The sequence below is a fragment of the Zingiber officinale genome, chromosome 8A, assembly GCF_018446385.1.
Source record: "Zingiber officinale cultivar Zhangliang chromosome 8A, Zo_v1.1, whole genome shotgun sequence".
NCBI lineage: Eukaryota > Viridiplantae > Streptophyta > Magnoliopsida > Zingiberales > Zingiberaceae > Zingiber > Zingiber officinale.
In genome coordinates this window covers 51,778,422-51,798,854 of record NC_056000.1, presented here as the reverse complement: position 1 = coordinate 51,798,854, position 20,433 = coordinate 51,778,422, and the positions used below count along the sequence as shown (strand labels likewise).

General features: G+C 34.5%; 1 protein-coding gene across 2 annotated transcripts; it reads right to left on the bottom strand.

Moving 5' to 3' along the window:
• Positions 1-139: 139 nt before the first annotated feature.
• On the bottom strand, positions 140-9,318 carry LOC122009053. Of its 2 annotated transcripts, XM_042565042.1 has the most exons (7): positions 8,965-9,316; positions 6,960-7,049; positions 6,708-6,788; positions 6,319-6,450; positions 5,154-5,381; positions 1,672-1,764; positions 140-588 (listed from the first exon to the last, which is right to left on the bottom strand). In XM_042565042.1, the coding sequence occupies exons 1-7, from the start codon at positions 9,181-9,183 to the stop codon at positions 427-429; spliced, it is 1,005 nt and encodes a 334-aa protein (XP_042420976.1). In that variant the 5' UTR covers positions 9,184-9,316; the 3' UTR covers positions 140-426. The 2 variants fall into 2 exon arrangements, with proteins under 2 accessions (XP_042420976.1, XP_042420975.1); XM_042565041.1 differs by lacking the exon at positions 6,708-6,788 and having other exon boundaries at positions 8,965-9,318.
• Positions 9,319-20,433: the final 11,115 nt, after the last annotated feature.

Sequence of the window (20,433 nt, the reverse complement as noted above, 5' to 3'; positions counted from 1 at the left end):
TCTTATCGGATCGGATCGGTAGGGAAAACCCGAATCCAATGCGTTTTCAAGTCGAATCGAAAAAGGAGGTACGGATTTCTACTCGTTGAAGATAAACGAAGTTAGAAAGCCTTCATTTCTTCTCATTGAAAACAAACCAAATTACAAAGTCACTATATCACATAAATGGGCAAAGAACACAATCTACAGCATTTCAGTGGTGCGACACACAATGGCTTTGAATGCCAACTCTTTTAGCATTTGTTCTTAAGTTGTTACAAAAAATACCCCAAGGGGGGAACCAAGAAAAGAATTATTGAGACTGTTGTGACTCCAATCCCATTTGTAATTTGTATCTAAAGAGTATTTCCCCCAACACTCTTTTGGATGTTTGATAAACACCATCGATAGGTCTTTGGAAGATCTGCTCGTAAATTTACAGCAACTTCATATGTCCTCCCCCGGTGGTAACTCAGCAAGCTTAGGAGAAGTGCCGAGCACTTTTTCCATGTCGAAGCGAACTTCAATGTTGCGAATGCTGTAGCCTACTACCATCAGCCAGTAAAGCAGATTGGCAAGTTGGGGAGCACTTGTTTCGGTCACTGAAGTCTGGAAAAAGCAAGCATAGTCTTTGCTTTCATTATGGCAATGAAAAAAAATTGCACAGACATTACACAGTTTGAAGAAATAAGCTTTAAACTTGCTGATGTGTATCAAGAAAATAAAACCTCGACTATATACACATATTGGTGTACTAGCTCCTAAGAATTTGCAAATTTCACTGCTGATCACACAACTCATTAAGAGTTGACTTTCAATTATACTATACTTTTTTGTTAAAAGTAGTCTGTCTTCCGTTGCCAAAAAGAATTCATAGACAAGTTAATGGATTATCCTCAATGTCTCAATATTACAATCACAAATACAAAGATTATACCATTATTTATCTTTTAGTCTTCAATGTATTCAGTACATGTTTGATTAAGAGTTGAGTTTTGTTTGTTCCTATAATTTAAAAGTAGTTTCTCTTCCATTGGCAAAAAGAATTCATAGACAAGTTAATGCACCATCAATAATGTCTCAATTTAACAATTCTAACTACATTCAGTACATCATTATGAAAATAAGAGCCGTAGAAGGAACTCGTACGAGGCGAGGAAAAAAGTACAACCAGAGATATATATCCATGAAAAGCTTAGAATAATTTTTTTCTTTGTAAACTTATGTTTCATAATAATTCTCGAACTAACGAATTCAATTTCGCTGTCCCTGATATCACATTCTCAACTTCTTAAACAAGTGATATGAACCTTGGGAAATATGTGAGAAAAAATATTATAAATGCAAAGACTCTTATAAAGTGAAGTGATAGAATACATTGCCTCCAACAAGAGCCTTATTTCAAAAGGAAGGATATCTCTGAAAGAGAATATATAAGAAAGAAAGATAAAAGGCAGGATTTAATACCATGCATCAGCTATAAATTTTGTAAGGATGCAAGGAAGAATATTTTTAAAATATAAACAATTGTTGTTAATTTCTCAACCCCACATTAGATCTTCGTGGATGCTAGAAGCAGTTTGATCAATCAAAGATATAATGCCGTTAAGATAATTTCAAGAATGAAATTGATTACAAGATGTTAGTAAAAATAGCATAAGCAAAAGATATCAAGAAATCAGAAATGCAAACCTTCATTTGTGCAGGATCAGAAACAGCCAGAAGGCGCTTTATAAAGGTATTCATAGCAAATACAACATCTTCTCCTGCATTGTTTGTCAGTTCCTGCAAAAAAAAAACAAAAAACAAACAAACATACAATTAGCCATCATGCAGATGCTAAGCATCTTGCAAACATGTCAAGGATAATACTAGGGAAAACTTCAGTTTCTACTATACCCAATGAAACAAAATGACAACTTGTAATGATTAAATAATCTATGGATCATTATCAGCATACAAATTATCTCTTGGATTTATTTGAAATACAATCATGTAAACTCGTACAAAAACAGACCAATGGGAGCTATGGGTGGTCTCTATGCTCTCTCCTTAAAAATCTATGAGTTCATGATTTTCCGCCGTAATAATTAAATAGCTCTAATATATTTTCTCCTAATCAATGTCAAGTGATTAATCTTCAAGGTAGAGCTAGTTGAACATTGTTTCTTCAGACCTGCAGAAATGCCTCCAGCCAAGCTGCAATTATATTTCCAGTTAAATTAAATCGGCATAAAGTGGATGATAAAAATGCATTTTCATTTATTTAGTTTATTTTCATTTTTTTTCCTGCAATCCAAAATGCGTGGACACATGATAGTACTTTAGCTGCTTTAATACCGCACCTCACTAGTCTATCCTACAAATAATTTATGACGAAGTATAAAACATTTGAAAAAATGGCATGTTGATGATTAAATAATCTATGGATCATTATCAGCATACAAATTATCTCTTGGATTTATTTGAAATACAATCATGTAAACTCGTACAAAAACAGACCAATGGGAGCTATGGGTGGTCTCTATGCTCTCTCCTTAAAAATCTATGAGTTCATGATTTTCCGCCGTAATAATTAAATAGCTCTAATATATTTTCTCCTAATCAATGTCAAGTGATTAATCTTCAAGGTAGAGCTAGTTGAACATTGTTTCTTCAGACCTGCAGAAATGCCTCCAGCCAAGCTGCAATTCTATTTCCAGTTAAATTAAATCGGCATAAAGTGGATGATAAAAATGCATTTTCATTTATTTAGTTTATTTTCATTTTTTTTTCCTGCAATCCAAAATGCGTGGACACATGATAGTACTTTAGCTGCTTTAATACCGCACCTCACTAGTCTATCCTACAAATAATTTATGACGAAGTATAAAACATTTGAAAAAATGGCATGTTGATGCCCACCCCCAAAAAAAAAAAAAAAAAAATCAAAATGAAAGGATAATATAAATTAAAACAAAAAAAATATTAAAGAAATTTCAGAAATATGAGACTGTAAAATATAGTCCTTCATAAATTATATACATTCTGATTTTAAAGTATTAGGACTCTATAAATTAGAAAGTTAAAATAGGATGGCTTCAGGGAGCTGACATATAGGGTTATATTGTCACCCATCATCCTATCTTTTTCTTCCATGGTCAAACATTAGAAAATCATTTTCAGATTATTTTCACATAGACAACCAATCAGCAGCATTAAGCTACTTTTCTTCAATAATGTTTTCCATTACATTTACCCCATAAGTATATAATATGAAACAAATCAAGCCTAATCACAGTCTCTATAAAAGAAATTTGCAAGCTGCTGACATACGAATGTTAATTGTCAATCAAGCACACTCCAGTAAAAAAATAACAGTCACCTATTTTCGGATTCACAATAGCTATCCAATCGGCCCATTAGTTCATACAGCGATTAGAATCACTCCATGTAGGCAATGTTATGTGGGGCATGGGCTTCTGGTGTCAATAATCTCAATTATAGGAGCAAAGGTGATACCAGTATCGTCAGTCCCACAACAAGTAAATCACATGGGGCATTTTGCCCTAGCACAACAGCCTTTTGCATGGGGAAGGTTAAATACCTAACGAGGGATTTTGCATCCGTTCGGAATTGACCCCAAGACCTATTGGGTTAATAATCTCAATTATCATTGCTGTTAATAATGTCAACTATCATTGTTAGTAATTAGTTCATTTTAATTCATGTAATATTTCAAACAAACAACAACAAATAATTATTTGGAGTAAGGCTATATGAATTCCTTTGCATCAGTAGTATCATAACTTGAGTTAAACCAAAGCCATCTGAGTTTCTTTCATTTTATTAAATCTTCAATTATCTACTTCTATCCCTTCTCGCCATTCTTCCAGTAAATAACAAAAACAAAAATATATCAGTTATCATTCAGATTTCAAATTTGAGTAACAAACTTCCACATTAGTGTGCTCACAATTATTCCTCATTACATTGCCCCCTTGATATCCATCTAATCTAATTGATATTATAGTATAAAATTACTTTTGTATAAACCCCACAGGCAGCTTCAGTTGTGTGGCGTTCTTTTTCATTTTTTTAGGCAAGCACCACCTAATCTACCAATGCCATGAAGCTGAGCCAAAACAATATAACTTGGACATTTAGCCACGATAGTAAAGTACTTACAGATTGAAGCACATGTTCATGTCAGTCCAAGGAAATTTCTACCTCTTGCAAGGAACATAAATGCATTAACCATCTAATCTAAGAGGTTTGTAACAATTATAGATGGTTGATTTATATATATTCCAGAAGGAATCATGACGAAACTAATTGTTAAACCTTTTTAAACAATTTGATGAGATTAAATAAAATATTACATTTTAATCTATTTCATAAAGAAGAATGCTACTGAATAATGTTGACTATCATGTTAATTGATCAAGATGTAACTCAAGCAAATTGATTCAACAAGGGGGTTCCTTGGCAGTAATACAAAACTTCTGCAAGATGAATTCTAGAAGATTATTGAAAGTTTTGTGGGATCACCGTAATTGCAAATATGAAATATAATTACTTTATAGCTGAGAAACAAATAGGTGTCAGTTGTAATCCAACTCATGTTGGATTGTGTTTAACAAGAGAACTAGTGTGCACACATCCAAAGTGTTACTTGACCAGTGTTTAACAAGAGGCAAAGGATGCACAAATCCAGATTGGTAGGATCTCTATTTAGATATTTAGAATAGAAGAACAAGGAGAACAAAAATCAGAAGAGATGCAATGCAACATTCATAGGATAAATAGAAGAACTCAAGCTGCAGAATTTATTAGGATAGTAGAAAACCTCAAATTAAAAGCGAAAATGCCTTCAACATGAAACAGTCATGCCTAATTTTGAGCAACAATGAGCCACACATCAATATTTTGTCAATAAATGTCCAAGAAAAGACATGGTACATGTTGAAGGTAAATAGGAAGCAAGAATTTTGCAGTGTCATCCATTGAACAAAGCACTGTAGGCCAATAAAAGGTGGATAAACGGATACACAAGAAAAAAACTTTCACTACAATCAACGATAAATTTTGCAATAAGTGCAGAACAAAAGGCATCTTATAATACATATTTTGAAATATGTAACAATGCAAAATCTCAAGCCTGATAAACAGAACATTTGAAAAGTAGTCATCACCTTTATATTTTGAGGTTCAAGATTTCTCAAGTATTCCATAAGTTCATTGTGTCCATTTAAAGGCTTCCTTGCAACTTGATGATTCAATTCTTCAATTTCTGTTTCAAGATATTCTATGTATTTTACTGCATCTATTTTTTCGGGACCAGTTACATTGTTCCATCTAATAACTTCTCCAGTCACCATTTTTTGGGTACCAGGTGCATGATCTGAATCCTTCTGCTCTGTCTTAAGAGGCAAATTATACAACACATCAGTCAAAAGTTTTTCTGAGGAAAGTTGTGAGACAGGAAAACAGATGAAACAAAGAGTTAGTCTAACAATAAACCAAGAGAAATATTAAACACTTCATAAACATGCTTGTGTAGAGCCTAACTTAATCGTGTAACTGTATCAAGCTCAAGTTTAAGCCTGAGAAAGATAAAGGTAGATTTAACTCAGCTCATTGCAGCACTGTGTGAGAAAAAGACAAAAATGTAATGTCATCAAGAGACGATTGATGACTATGTTTTTAGTTAATTGAATTGACAAAAAACTTGATAGTTAAAACCGAACATAATCGAATTAATCAAACTGATTTTTTTTCGAACAAACTGAACCGACTAAATTTAAAAAAAAAAACTGAATAAACTAAACCGATAAAATATCAAGTAATTCAGTTAAAAACGGAATTAACCATTTAAAAAAAAATCAGTTTTTTCAAATAAAATCAGTTTTTAAGATAAAATTCAATTTCGGTTTTAAAAAATAGAGTTTAAAATTTTGGTTTAAACCAAAAATTTGGTTAATTCGGTCTATTCGGTTTAACCGAATAAGAAATTTTAAAACCAAAACCGAACCGAATTAACCGATCTTTTAAGAAAAAAACTGAATTTCCGAATAAATCGAACTAAATTTTAAAATTTAATCGGTTTGTTCGGTTTAGCCGAATTTTTGCTCACCTCTATTTCTAATTATATTCCCAGAGAAGGATAAGCCTTTCAAATTTTCAGAGTTTCTAGACCTGTGAAATAGTTGATTTAGACCGGTGAAAAAGTAGAAACAAAGCATCATATCATTCAGTCACTCAAAATATAGTCTGTAAAATCTAAAAAGTAAAATGCACCCCTCAAATAAAGGAGATATTGTAAGAAATAACAAGTTATCAATGCTAAAGAAGACTTGCATTTTTCTCTTCTGGATCAGGAAGAGCAATCTGTTCTAAGCTTTGCTGCAATTCCAGACGGTATTGTGCATTCCTAAACATGTAACCGGTCATCATAACACTATACATAAGTTGTGCCAAGTTTTCTGCTACCTGTAACCAAAACAAAGTGCAAACAAAGCTCAGCAAATAATCACTTTGATCACTTCACAAAACTATCCCGATTATGGTTACACTACATTAGCCATGTTTTAATCTTTAAATAAGAAAGAGAAAAGTAATTTTAATCAAAAGATCAAGTAACAACTGCATAAAATTACAAGTTATGGAGATGCCATAAACACCTTGTTATGTAAAGTTTTTTCAAAGAGGAGCTGAAAAGATAATTTTGAAAAGTTACAATATGGTACCGTAGTAATAGTTACTGCAAAACATTGAGGTGGAAATGTTCCTATCATATTTGTCACAGTTTGACGCATGGCATCAACAACCTTCAAGAGTAAAAAGAACTAGTAATGAGTATAAAATAAGGCTACAAAGACACACGTCCTTACCAAATAGTATAACTGAATGTTTTTGAATATTTAACAAATGAGTCTGATAGCTTGGAACCTATATAAACAAAAGGAAAGAATAATTGAAAATAATGGATAATCGATTACCTGTTGTGGTGCCCTTTTCATGAACAATTCCATAAACTCAGGCTTTACATTTCTTACATATTCCAGAAGAATGTCCCTCCGACTTTTTGGCTAAGAATACTCAAAAACAAACAGAATTAATCAAATTCAAATTAAGCATGCATGTATTAAAGCCGATATTCACTTTCCAATACCCAAATCATTATCAAATCACAAACCACATAGCTAACAGCATGGTGTCAACATATACATTGTTTTAAGAAACATAAGTATTGGCTAAAAATTACAGGAATCATGCAAGCTATACCTTCAAAGATAAAAATAATTTTAGTTATAAGGTTTGCTAATTGTTGCCCGACATAAAAGCAATATAACTTGATAACACAAGACAACAGATGTGAATTTTAAAACCAAAAATTAGGTTGCTCAAAAGAAAATGTAGTAGATAGAGAACCTAGGCAGCCATGTTCCTGCCCTTGGAATAGCTTGCATTTCCAAATAAACCAATCATGTAGTTGATGGGCAAACAGTTGCTTAGTGAAATTCAGCCAAGTAGCAGAAAAAATCCACACATATTAAGAAAAACATAAGGTAGTCTGAAATGTAAACAAATAAGCAAATCAAAAACCAGAGGTTATAAAATTTAAATTGGCAAATAAACATACGATAAAGCAACGTTGAAAAATCATAAAGAAGAAAAGTTAATGTACTGAGAATGACCATCTTAACTTCCAAAAGATCAAGGTGAACCTGGAGGGCTTTAGTATATATCTGTCACAAGAATGTGGAATTATTTGATGACTCACACCCAACATTCTATGGGAATTAGTACAGAGAGACATGAGATACTCTTCTGTTATAACAGAGGACAGTAAATAGATAGCATTAGGCAGAATTGCCACATTATTTTTTTTGTTAATGTCTACATAATCCTCCATCATTTACAGCTAAACTGGGAACTAGAGTTTAAATAAATTTACAGTAAATAGATAGCATTAGGCTGAATTGCCACATTAGTGGTGTTAAATAAATTTTGATTAATGGTGCAATAAAAACAAAAACAGCTTCATATATATAATCTTGCAATAGAAACACAGTGGAAAAGTTCATTATTTTGATAATCTTCCCTCTTCTCTTCTAGACATTCCTTGTTTGACTAGAGTTTGCTACTGGGTATAGCTCCTCCTATTCTCTACCGTGGATTTCTTACTATCAATGGCTTTTCTCTCACACACAAACAGCATAATGTTCTTTTATCACTGTGCTAAATTATGGAGATTTTGATAGCCCGGTATGGGGTTGGATGTTGATTCATCTATGGTCTAGCAAAGAAATGAAACGTAGTTGGATTTACCAAATTCTCAGTGATGAAAGTTGAGATGCAATATAAAATGACAATAGTCCTAGTCGAACCCCTAAATGTCCAGGTGCAGCAAATAACAAAGTCATGAATGCAATGGCTCGAATATACATTCTACATTAAGCTGAGTATGAACTAATAATCATGCCCACTTACAGCAAGAATGGTGAGGAAATTATTCCCAAACAAATTGCTCTCCGTGGATAGAAAGGAAATAATTGTTTCTTTCTTCATCTCATCAGTTTCTACTTTGATAAATGATAAATTATTGTTTTTATCCCACTTTTCTAACAAAAAACCATTGGAAAAACATTTTCCAAAAAGCAATAAGATTAAGAAAAATCTTCAGGGAAGCAAAACACCAAAAATGCGTTTTTCTTTTTAATAACCAAGATCTTCAATTGTCGTATTCGGCGACAGCATGTATGCCTCCGGAAAAGACAAAAACGCATTCATAGTCTACCTAGATAAAATCCCTACTTCCACTTCTTACGAGACAACACTACAGCGAAGGCAACAACGATCCCAACCATCAATAGAGGCGAAGACAGAAGAAACTTCGAGTACAGGTCTTGCGAAGGAAACGAACGAAAACTACAAAACGACCTCGACACTTCCAATTCGTATCAGGAGCAGCAAAAACACAACCAAGGGCAAAAACAATACCAGATTGCCATTCTGGGGCTTCGAGTCCCCGCTGGAGGCAACAGTTCCGGAATCCTTAGCCAGGGCGAGCCTCAGACGGCAGGATTTCCTTCTCTGCACCGGAAACACGAGCGGCATCGGCGGGAGAGAGGGAGGGGAAGGAGACGGAGAGAAAAAGGGCGAACGGAAGGAAGAAGGAGAGGAGGCGACGACATGGTGTGAGGAAAAGAGGAAAGACATGAGCGCTCCGGCCGCTCCCTCCCGCAAGGCGCTCGCTCTTTTGCCTCAAACGGTGCACGAACAGCCGACACAGGGCGGCCGTTGCTCAAAGTCTGGTCCTCGAGGCGAGACGAGGCAGCAAGAGGAGGCTCTTCACTCTCCGCTTGTATTAGAACAGACGCGCGCCGTTGGATCATGGATTCCACGGTAGAGATTGCATCATCAGTTCAGGGAGGGTTATCCATGGCAGGTTCCATAAGTAAATAAATAAATTTGAATATGCATGTTTACACTCCTATCGACATTATTAGGTTGACCTGACGACATTATTTGGGTCGATGAACTGAGTACTTTGATCTGAATATATCAGAGTAAGCTCATTAATCAAGAGTTTTCAACATAGTTATATCTTTGGATGCAAATATTAATCAATCATAATCATTTAGACAGAATACTTTTGTCTTGAAAAATAAAAGAGTTTTACATTACAACATCGACCTTAAATTAGTTACTCTATGTTCGTAAAGGTGACTTAATGATGAAAATTAATGATTGTTAACAAAAAGTCATCCATCACAACATTTTTTAAAAAGCGTCAATTAATTCACTGAAGGAGTAACTCGGATAATTGAATGGGTAGGCTAAAGACTTTAGGGCCCCCGAGTTATCGTATTACAGGGTTAGCCTGTTAGGTTCTCTGAATGGTTAATAATGTATTTAAGATTTGAATCTTAATTATAGAATACTGTAGAGATTTTTTTTCTAATAGGACGATAAGTCTAACAACATTTGACCGTTTGTAGTTGCAATTAAAAATCTCAAAAAGGTGTCATTTTTTAATTTAAAAAAATGACATCTTTGTTTATTTCTCACGTTAAAAGTTATTATTACTTCAGTATTATATAACAATTCAGAGTAATTATTACATATTAAAATAAATTGATCAAAACTATTACACATGTAATATATATATATATATATATAATTATTTACCCACTCAAACAAAATTACTTAGACTTATTAAAAAATAAAACAAAATCAAAATCGTTGTAAAATTATTATAGTAGTCATTTAGTGGTTACTACAGTGTGTGTATATATATATATATAATTATTTACCCACTCAAACAAAATTACTTAGACTTATTAAAAAATAAAACAAAATCAAAATCGTTGTAAAATTATTATAGTAGTCATTTAGTGGTTACTACAGTCATGTTGCCACCGTTAAATGTCTACTATAGCATAGTATTTTAATATTATTAAAATGATTTTGATTAAATTAATAAATAATGTTTAGATTTAAAAATGTTTTATGTATATTTTTATCAAGTTGAATTAAAAAAATTATTTTCGCGCATGAAAAGCTTTCCACGTTACATCAATTAAATTTGTTTTTAAATACGATTTCATTCATTTAGGGCCATCTTGATTCTCGCCCTTTCACCAAATTAGTTCACCGACCATCCATGTCAATGAAAAGAATAAATTTTAGCTCACCAACCATGAATGGCAATGAAAATAATAAATTAAGGCTACCAAAGTGACGAGATAATCAACCTATTGATATAATTAAGATTATATTATAATATTAATTTTTTTTATCTGTATTATAAAAGATAATAAAATTTTATAATATTGATTACAAGGCCAATAATCTAATTATATTTCAAGTTCAATGTTTAACTAAAATTAAAATATCAAATATAACTCTAGTTACCAATCGATCGTCGATGTCGTTGCTACCATCACCACTAATAGGAGATGGGATTCTCTGTCCCATTTTCTTTGTGTCTCTGTATCACATTCACTGATCAAACAGATCACATCAGATCATGTCAAATTTTAAGAATACATGATCTGATATGGTCCGTCCGATAATGAATGAGACATGAGGACACAGGAAAAGTGGGACAAAAAATCTCATGTCCTTTGTAAGACAAGTAATTACTTATCATAATTTATGAATGTCAACGAATTCCAAGAACAAAGTTATTTAATTTATCCGTGGGCTGGCCACGTGGAGCCATTAACGGCGAATTCCATTTCTACTGTAAACATACTTAGTTTGTGTTTGATTAAAAGTAATGTAACTAAGCTTGTAATGTAATAAAATTTGTAATATAATGTAATATTACATTATTACATTTGGTAAAAGAGTTATATACTATGTAATCTGATTACAAGAACAATTATGTTCATTTGTTTGATGTCTATTAGTTTTATACTTTTATATAAAAAAATGTAATTCATATTATTATAAAATAATAAAATATCTTGCTATCTCTATGGGCGAAGATGAGATCCTTTGTCCCACTTTTCTCATATCCTCATGTCCCATTCATTATCGGACGAACCACATCAGATCATGCATCCTTAAGATCTGACATGATCTAATGTGATTCGATCAGTGAATGGAATATGAGGATATGAAGAAAGTGGGACAGGGGATCCATCTCCTTAAGTAAATAAGTATATAAATTTAAATTTAATATCTTTATAAATAACAACAATTATTATAGGTCATTTTTACTTTTATTTTACAGGATTTAATTATCAATATCTATTGGGTAGAACACCTTCTTAATTGTTGTAAGAATTAAATTTTTTGTTGAATTAATTAATAACCTAAGAATATTGGACGAACCGTTTACTATAAATACTTTCTGATTTGGCCCGATAATGACAGTTGGAAAATTTAGTTGAAATTGAATTTCATTATTACTCCCGAATTAATATGCATAGATGGAATACATAGCGAGCCAACTAAAAATTTTAAAAAATAACATCTCATATTTTCAATAGCCGTTAAAACCGACAACACCCCATAACAGGATGGATGTGGGGCCCTTTACCGGGGGCTACAGATCTGCGGTATGCTCCTTTGTCTCTCTCGCAAGTCGCAACAAACTCCGCTGGGCCTTGGTAGATCTAGCCACCCACCCTCCTTCCAGAGGATAACAAATGATCGAGTCTGTTGCCGTCGTTGGCCGCCAGGTCGATCCTTCTAATCCGGCCCCTTTGGTTAATATAAACAACTAGCATTTTTCCATCCCTTGCATCTCATGCCCCTTGCGGCTCTTTTCGCATTCCAAAGAACAACCCGCTCTACCTGCAGAGCTTCACTAAGGCCGGCGACATCCTCAAGCTACAACACATTGTTCACTGATCCCTCGATGTCATCGATGAGAGAGGTCTCTTCCCTTTTAGGCTTTGTCTTTTTTTTTTGTTATATTGGGACTTGATTCATAGTCAATTATACGGTGATAAAGAAGAATCCCATCAAAGATAAGTCAAATCAAGGAAGACTAATCGACGTGGAAGTCGAAGTCAAGTAAAGTGTCAAAGTCGACCAAGTGGAGCATATGTGTCCGGACAGATGACATGCCCATTCGAGTAAAGGCAACCCTTCGACAACTAAGAAAGCCGAGTGGAGTAAGATTGCCCTGAGCATCACGACCGAGCGGGGGCGTCTCGGTCGATCGGATATTGATCAGCCTACAGTGAGACTCACCCCTATATCTCCTCGTACCCTTTTGGATATTTGCACCATTGACAACAAAGCATGTTCTACAAGCAAATCATATTTTAGAAGCTTCTAACCTGTTACATTAGAGATTTGCATGCTCGTTTAAGGAAATATATTTGAGACACTTTTTGACTTGTCTTTTTCTAGGACGCTTGAAAAACATGCATATGCTTTGAGATGTGTGCGTCGATACTACAGTGACACTATAAAAGGGATTCTCATCTACAGGTGGAGGTATGCACATACTTCGCTATTCTACTCGTTCTTTGCTACAACATTTTTGTTATTCTCCACATCACCTAAAACTGACTTGAGCTTCGAAGGGTCAACGTCAGAAACCCATTACCGGCTCGATACTGACATTTTTGTGTTCCAGGACTACGTGGAGTCTTCACCTCGTCAAACTTCTGGCCACATCCCCAGCTTGGCGTCTTCTCCACTTTCGGACAGAAACATATTTAGCGTTATTTGTGGTAAGTTCACCTCCATCTGAAACGAAAAGATCGAAGACGTCGGACGACTTACTACGGTAATGCTAACGCAAGAAGCTTTGTAGATGTTGATATAAGCACGAGCTGTGAAGATGGTGGAGTAGTAGTGGATAACAGCTGACGGCCGAGCAAACAACCCAGCGATATCGGCAACAGGCCAGCAAGCGGATCTTAGAGCCCGAGTAGAAAACTCCGCCGCTCGCAAGCCAAGCAACAGGCTGATTGACGCCTTTCGAGAAGTACTAAACACGCCAATCCCTTACCACCGTGCATTATTCCACACGCCATCAGAAGAGCAGAGTCGAGCGGCGGCTATAAACTCTCATGCAACGAGAAACAATCGAGCGGCAGTTATAAACCCTTGTGTAACGAACAACAGCCGAGCGACGACTATAAACCCTTGTGCAACGAGCAACAACCGACTGACAGCTATAAACTTTGGTGCCATTAACCATGGTAGCCGAACAACGGCTCTAATCCTAGAGCACCCGGTTGAGAAGAAAGAGCCCCAGGACACACTAACTGTCCAATCAGCCGAACTTGTAGTTTCCTTCGACTAGACTTGAGAGGATGACTTGTGATACGATGATGAAGAGGAGTCCCACCAAAGATAGGTCAAAGCAAGGAAGACTAGCCAACGTGGAAGTCAAAGTCAAGCAAGCTGTTAAAGTCGGCCGAGCGGACCATATGTGGTCGGACGAGCAGCATGCCCGTCCGGGTAAGGGCAGCCCTCCGACAACGAATAAAGTCGAGCGGAGTAAGACCACCCTGAGCATCACGACCGTGCAAGGACGTCCTGGTCGATCGAACGACAATCTGCCTACAGTGAGACCCACCCCCGTATCTCCTCGTACCCTTTTGGATGTTTGTGCCACTAACAATAAAGCATGTTCAGCCGACAAATTGTACTTTAGAAGCTTCTAACCTATCACATCAGAGATTTACATGCTCATTTAATGAAAGATATCAGGGACACTTTTTGACTTGTCTTTTCCTAGGACATTTGGGAAAACGTGCATACGCTTTGAGATAATGACACTATAAAAGGGGATTCCCATCTATAGGCGGAGGTATGAGCAAACTTTGCTATTTGACACGTTCTTTGCTACAGTATTTTTGCTATTCTCCACATCACCGGAAATTGGCTTGAGCGTCGAAGGGCTAACGTTGGAAACCCCTTCCCGATCCGGCACTGACACTTTTGTGTTGCAGGACAACATGAAGTCTTCGTCTGGTCAAACTTTTGGCTACATCCTCAGTTTACCGTCTTCTCTGCTTTCGGACAGAATCGGTCAACATGCTTTCGGATTTGTTAAAGCATGCTGGGATAAATTTAGATGATCTACTTAAAAAAACAAAACTATATCTTAGGATTAAACAGAATCTCTATACTCCAACGCGTGTTGAAATAAATCCATATGGTCTTACTCTTAAATCTACATTTATACTCACGTTGGAAATTCATATCTAAGTTCAAGCAACATAGCCTTACCATGCGATTTAACTTGTGACTTTGGCATAAATGGTAGTGTACCCTTATGCCTCATCCATTATACTTTTATCAATTTATTTTTGCCATCTAATATTTAATATTTAATATTTATACCCATGTTTGGTATCCATACTTGAATTCGAGGAACAAAGTCTTAATTGTGGGATTAAACTTGTGACTTGGCACCAATGATAATTGGCCTTAGGCCTCAACTAATATATCCCTTTCAATCTTCTTGTTTGAGAGATTGTAATGAATTGACATTCTTATATCACAAATATCAAGTATATGGACTTATTTATTCTTTAAGTTGTATGATACAATATGGTAATTAGGGCAATAATGGTCCTAAAAAATTTTCTCATTAACCTAGGGAGATATGTGAAGATTTTAGTATGTTGGATCGTAAGCGTTCGATAGAGGGGGATGAATATCGATTAAAAAATCTCGAGTAAGCAGCGGAATAATAAATGCAGAGAGAATTGACACAAGTAATTTTTATTTGGTTCGGAGTCTGTGTCGACTCCTACTCCAAGGCTCGCACGCAAGGGTGCTTTCAATGGAAAATTTACTAGCAATTCGAAATAAGTGTATGCAACTTAAAGTACACGAAAAGCTAAGAAGAAAAACAATACTGACAAGAAAAAGAAGAATGAAAAGAGTATAGACTATAGCGTTTGTCAGACTGTCTTCGCAGCGTCGCAGGAGCACAAGAGAGTGAATCGTGAGTTGTGTTCTGACTCTAGCCTCGACCCTCCTTATATAGGAGGTTCAGGGCGCTTTGATTGTGACGTAGCGGAGCCAATCAGTGAGTTCCACTTGGCGAGGCGACGTTGGGATAAAATTTCACCTCCGGGCGCCCAGATCCCTCCCGGGCACCCGGACCCTCATTTTCCAGCAGATTCCTTCCTGCAAGAAAATGTTAGTCCGGAGACAAATATAAGATATATATCCTGCAAAACAGAGTATTAGCACAGTTAAAAATTAAACAGAATAGTAATTAGATCCCGTCTCCTCGAGACCGGAATCTAGTCAAGATATTGACTTAGAGTTCTGAAATGGTTCTAAGTCGGATCGGCGCCTAAGTTCCCTTCTCGGGAACGCGCCCTCACAATCACTCCCCTCCAGTGACTTACCTTAACTTATCTGCCAGACGTCCAGTCAGCCTTTCAACCCGTCTGAGCTTCGTGCTAGCTATATGGTCAGCCCGTCGTCCTAGCTGGACTTCGTGCCAAACATTCGGTCAGTCCGTCGACCCATTTGGACTTCGTGCCAGCTATCCGATCGGCCCGTCGACCTAACTGGGCTTCGTACCAGACATCAGGTCAGCCCGTCGACCTGTCTGGGATTCTCCTATACACTCGATCAGAGTGTTATATAACAACAAAACCTACTTAACCTATTTTGTCATTAATCAAAACTTGAGTTAGACCGTTAGTGTCAACCGCACCAATAATTTCTCCCTTTTTGATGCAATAACAACCTGGTTAAGTTAGTGAAAAATATGCAAATAAAAAACAAGCATAAGGTTGTTAAGTTAGCTTTTTAAATTTTGTTATTTTTGCTCTGTTTTAATTGACTTAACCACCTAACCCTCCCCTTTGGCATTCATCAAAAAAACACAGAACAACAAGGTAACTTGTAATTAAAAAAATGCAAGAAAAAATATTTAGAAATGTAAGTCAGATCATCTTGGGGGAGTTTAAGTTAAAACCATAGAATTTAAGCTTTTAACTCTTATCTTTTTCAAAAAGTAGCTACGTTTAACTTTAAAGATAATTGTAATTTTAACTTAATCTTTTGAAAAAAAAATATTAGAGTTAAGTTTAATTTACAAGTCAAGTTTTTAAAACTAAGTAAAATCAAGTTTGAGTTTGTAAAACTTAACTAAGTAAAATTTATTTTCAACTCTAAGTCTGTAACCTCCAATTTTCAAAAATATGTTTTTAAATCTAAGTAGAATAATTTCGAAAAATACCATAATGAAGAATCCAATTTTCAAAAACCAGCTTTTTACCTAAGTTTGGAGGGTTTAAATCAAAAACTAAGTTTAGAAGTTGTCATTTTCAAAATTGAATTTGAAGAGTTTAAAATTTGAAAATAAAGCTAATTTTCAAAAATGATTTTAACTTTCAAACCTAATTTTAAAAGATCCAAATAAGTTTTTAAAACACTTAGGTTTGATTTAATTTAAAAAAGAGGTATTTTTTAAAAATTAATTTTAAAATAAGTATAAAAATAATTAACCTCCCCCTAAACCTGACATTACAAAATCTGTCTAACCAGCTAGCTACTCACTGACTATTAGAGGATAACAGCTTTCACTTGGTTAGTCAAGTTAAGTCTAAGCATCAGGTAGTGTTTGACTAAATTGAATGACTTAACCTGATTAATATCTGTTTGGGTTTTAACGCCCAGACTTATGTCGATGCACTGAAATGAGCATCTTAAGTCCAGGCAATTTACCTATGCATCTCACCTCTTTCTATGTTTGGCAATCACAAACAAGGGAATCCTAAGGTGTTGGTAAGATGCTCAAGTACTAGCCCTAGGGGAACATGCTTTCTAAGGGATTGTCCTAGACTAAGGCTAAAACTGTTTTTGAAAATCTAAAAATAGGAAATTTTGAAAACATAAAAGTATTTTACCTTAGAATTTGAAAATAACCATTTTTGAAAACAATTTTAGAATTCCTAATCTATTAGACGCATCCCTAATTTTCTACGTAGATTACTAAACTCACTTTTCAGGGAGGGGTTTAGTAAATATGTCAGCTAAATTAGATTTTGACTCAATGTACTTGAGTTCAATGTCTTCTTTAGTGACATGATCCCTAATAAAGTGATGTCTAATTTCAATGTGTTTGGTTCTGGAATGATGCATTGGATTTTTTTGTTAAATTAATCGAACTAATATTGCCAATTAATACTTTTACATTTGTAAGGTTTAAGTTAAAATCTTTTAAAGTGTGCATCATCCATAATAGTTGTGCAACGCATTCTCCTATGGCTATATATTCTGGCTCCGTTGTAGATAGAGCAACATAGTGTTGCTTTCTACTAAACCAACTAACAAATGATGGACCTAGTAGTTGACATCCACCGCTTGTGCTTTTGCGGTCTAATTTGCACCCAGCATAATCTGAGTCAGAATACCCTATTAATTCAAAATTATTAGTTCTAGGATACCAAATACCTATATTTGTTGTTCCTTTAAGGTATCTAAAGATTCTTTTGACTTGTGTCAAATGTGATTCTTTAGCACATGTTTGGTATCTAGCACACATACTAACTGCAAATAAGATATCGGGTCGACTTACAGTTAAGTACAATAGGCTACCTATGACACTCCTATAGTATTTTAAGTCAATTGATTTTCCATTGACATCGTCATCTAGGATTGTGTTTACTGCCATAGGTGTTTTTATTTCTTTAGTATTTTCCATTCCAAATTTTTTAAGTAATTCTTTAGTGTATTTTTGTTGATAAATATAATTACCTTCATTTGTTTGTTTGATTTGTAATCCTAAAAAGTAAGCTAATTTGACTACTAGACTCATTTCAAATTCTTGTTCCATTAGGTTTGTAAATTCATCTAAAAATTCTAAATTAGTTGAACCAAAAATTATATCATCTACATAGATTTGGGCCATAAAGATATTCTCTTTTATTGACTTAACAAATAGGGTTGGGTCAATTTGACCTTGGTTGAACCCTTTGGATATTAGGTAAGAAGTTAGCCTTTCATACCATGCCCTAGGTGCTTGCTTAAGTCCATATAAAGCTTTCTTTAATTTAAATACATAGTCAGGATGTTCTAGACTTTCAAACCCAGGTGGTTGTCCTACATAGACTTCTTCTTTTATTAATCCATTTAGGAAGGCAGATTTAATGTCCATTTGATACAATCTGAACCCTTTATGGGCTGCATAACTGAGTAACATTCTAATGGGCTCTAATCTAGCTATTGGGGCATAAGTTTCATTATAGTCAAGTCCTTATACTTGACTAAACTCTTTAGCAACTAGCCTAGCTTTATTTATAGTAATTTCCCCAGTTTCACTTAGTTTATTCCTAAATACCTATTTTGTTTCTATTACTTTTTTATTTTTGGGTGGTGGTACTAAATCTCAAACTTAATTTCGCTCAAATTGAGCTAGTTCTTCCTACATAGCTATGACCCAATCTAGGTCAAGTAAGGATTCAACTATGGTTTTAGGTTTGATTTTTGAAATTAAAGAAATCTGACTTAGGTTTCTAAAGGATAACCTAGTTTGAACCCTTAGGTTTGAATCATCAATTATCTGGTCAATTGGATGATTTGGGTTGGCTCTTATGGTTCTAAGAGGTTGATTTTCTTGAGTTCTTTCTTCCTCTTCATGATTTAAATCTTGATTGGTTTCTTCTTGATTACTATTGCTTTGAATGAACTCAATTGGCTGAAGTTGGGTTTGATCTAAGTTTGGTTTGGATTCCTCAAATTTTACATTGGTGGTTTCTTCAATTCTTAATGTATCCTTATTATATATTCTGTATCCTCTACTGTTGAGTGAATATCCCACAAAAATTCCATTCTCTACTTTAGAAGTAAATTTTCCTAAATGTTCCATTGTGTTTAAGATGAAGGTTGGGCACCCAAATACTTTAAAATATTTTATATTGGGTTGTTTATTATAATAAACTTCGAAAAAGATTTTATTATGTACTTTATTTAGGGTTGTTCTATTTTGCACGTAGCGAGCTGTACTACCAGCTTCTGTCCAAAAATATTTGGGAAGATTATATTCATTTAACATAGTTCTAGAGGCTTCAAGTAAAGTTCTATTTTTTCTTTCTACAATCCCATTTTGTTGAGGAGTTTTAGGGCACGAAAATTCGTAATGATAGTCATTTTCAAGACAAAATTTATTAAAGTTATAATTTTTAAATTCTCCCCCATTATCACTTCTAATTCTCTTAATTTTAAGATCTTTTTCATTTTCAACTTGTTTACAAAAGTTTGTAAAAATTTCAAAGGTTTCATCCTTATTTTTTAAGAATTTTACCCAAGTGAACCTAGAGTAGTCATCTATTATTACTAGACAATATAAACTACCGTTTATTGTTTTGACCCCATGGGAGTCAAACAGGTCTAGATGTAAAAGTTATAGTATTGAATTAGTTTGAGATTAATTAATTGGTTTGTGGGTAGATTTTGTTTGTTTGCCTTGTTGACAAGCATTACATATGGTAGAGTCTAAGTTAGGTAATTTTGGTAAGCCTCTAACTAATCCATTTAATTTGCTTATATTTCTGAAATTTATGTGTGACATTCTTCTATGGCATAACCAAGTTTCTTCTTTTTGTGTTAAATAACACTTAATTGAAGAAGTGGTTAAGTTAATTGCATAAATGTTGTCTTTTCTAAACTCTTTTAAACTTATCGTAGGATTATCTAGGTGTTTGATTAAGCATTCCGTAGATAAGAACCTAACCTTATACCTAGTGTCACACAATTGACTAATACTTAGGAGATTATACTTGAAATTTTCAACAAGTAAGACATTTGTAATAATGAAGTCAAATTTTAGCTCAATGTTACCTATATCAATTACATTGAGTTTGCCATTGTTTCCAAAAGTAACTGTTCTTAAGCTTTTGTAAGTAAGTTTGGTGAATTTGGTGTGATCTCCAATCATATGTTTGGAGTAACCACTGTCCAAAATCCACTTTGTTTCCTACAACAGGTAGGAACTAGAATTAGTTTAAGTTCAGGCTGATA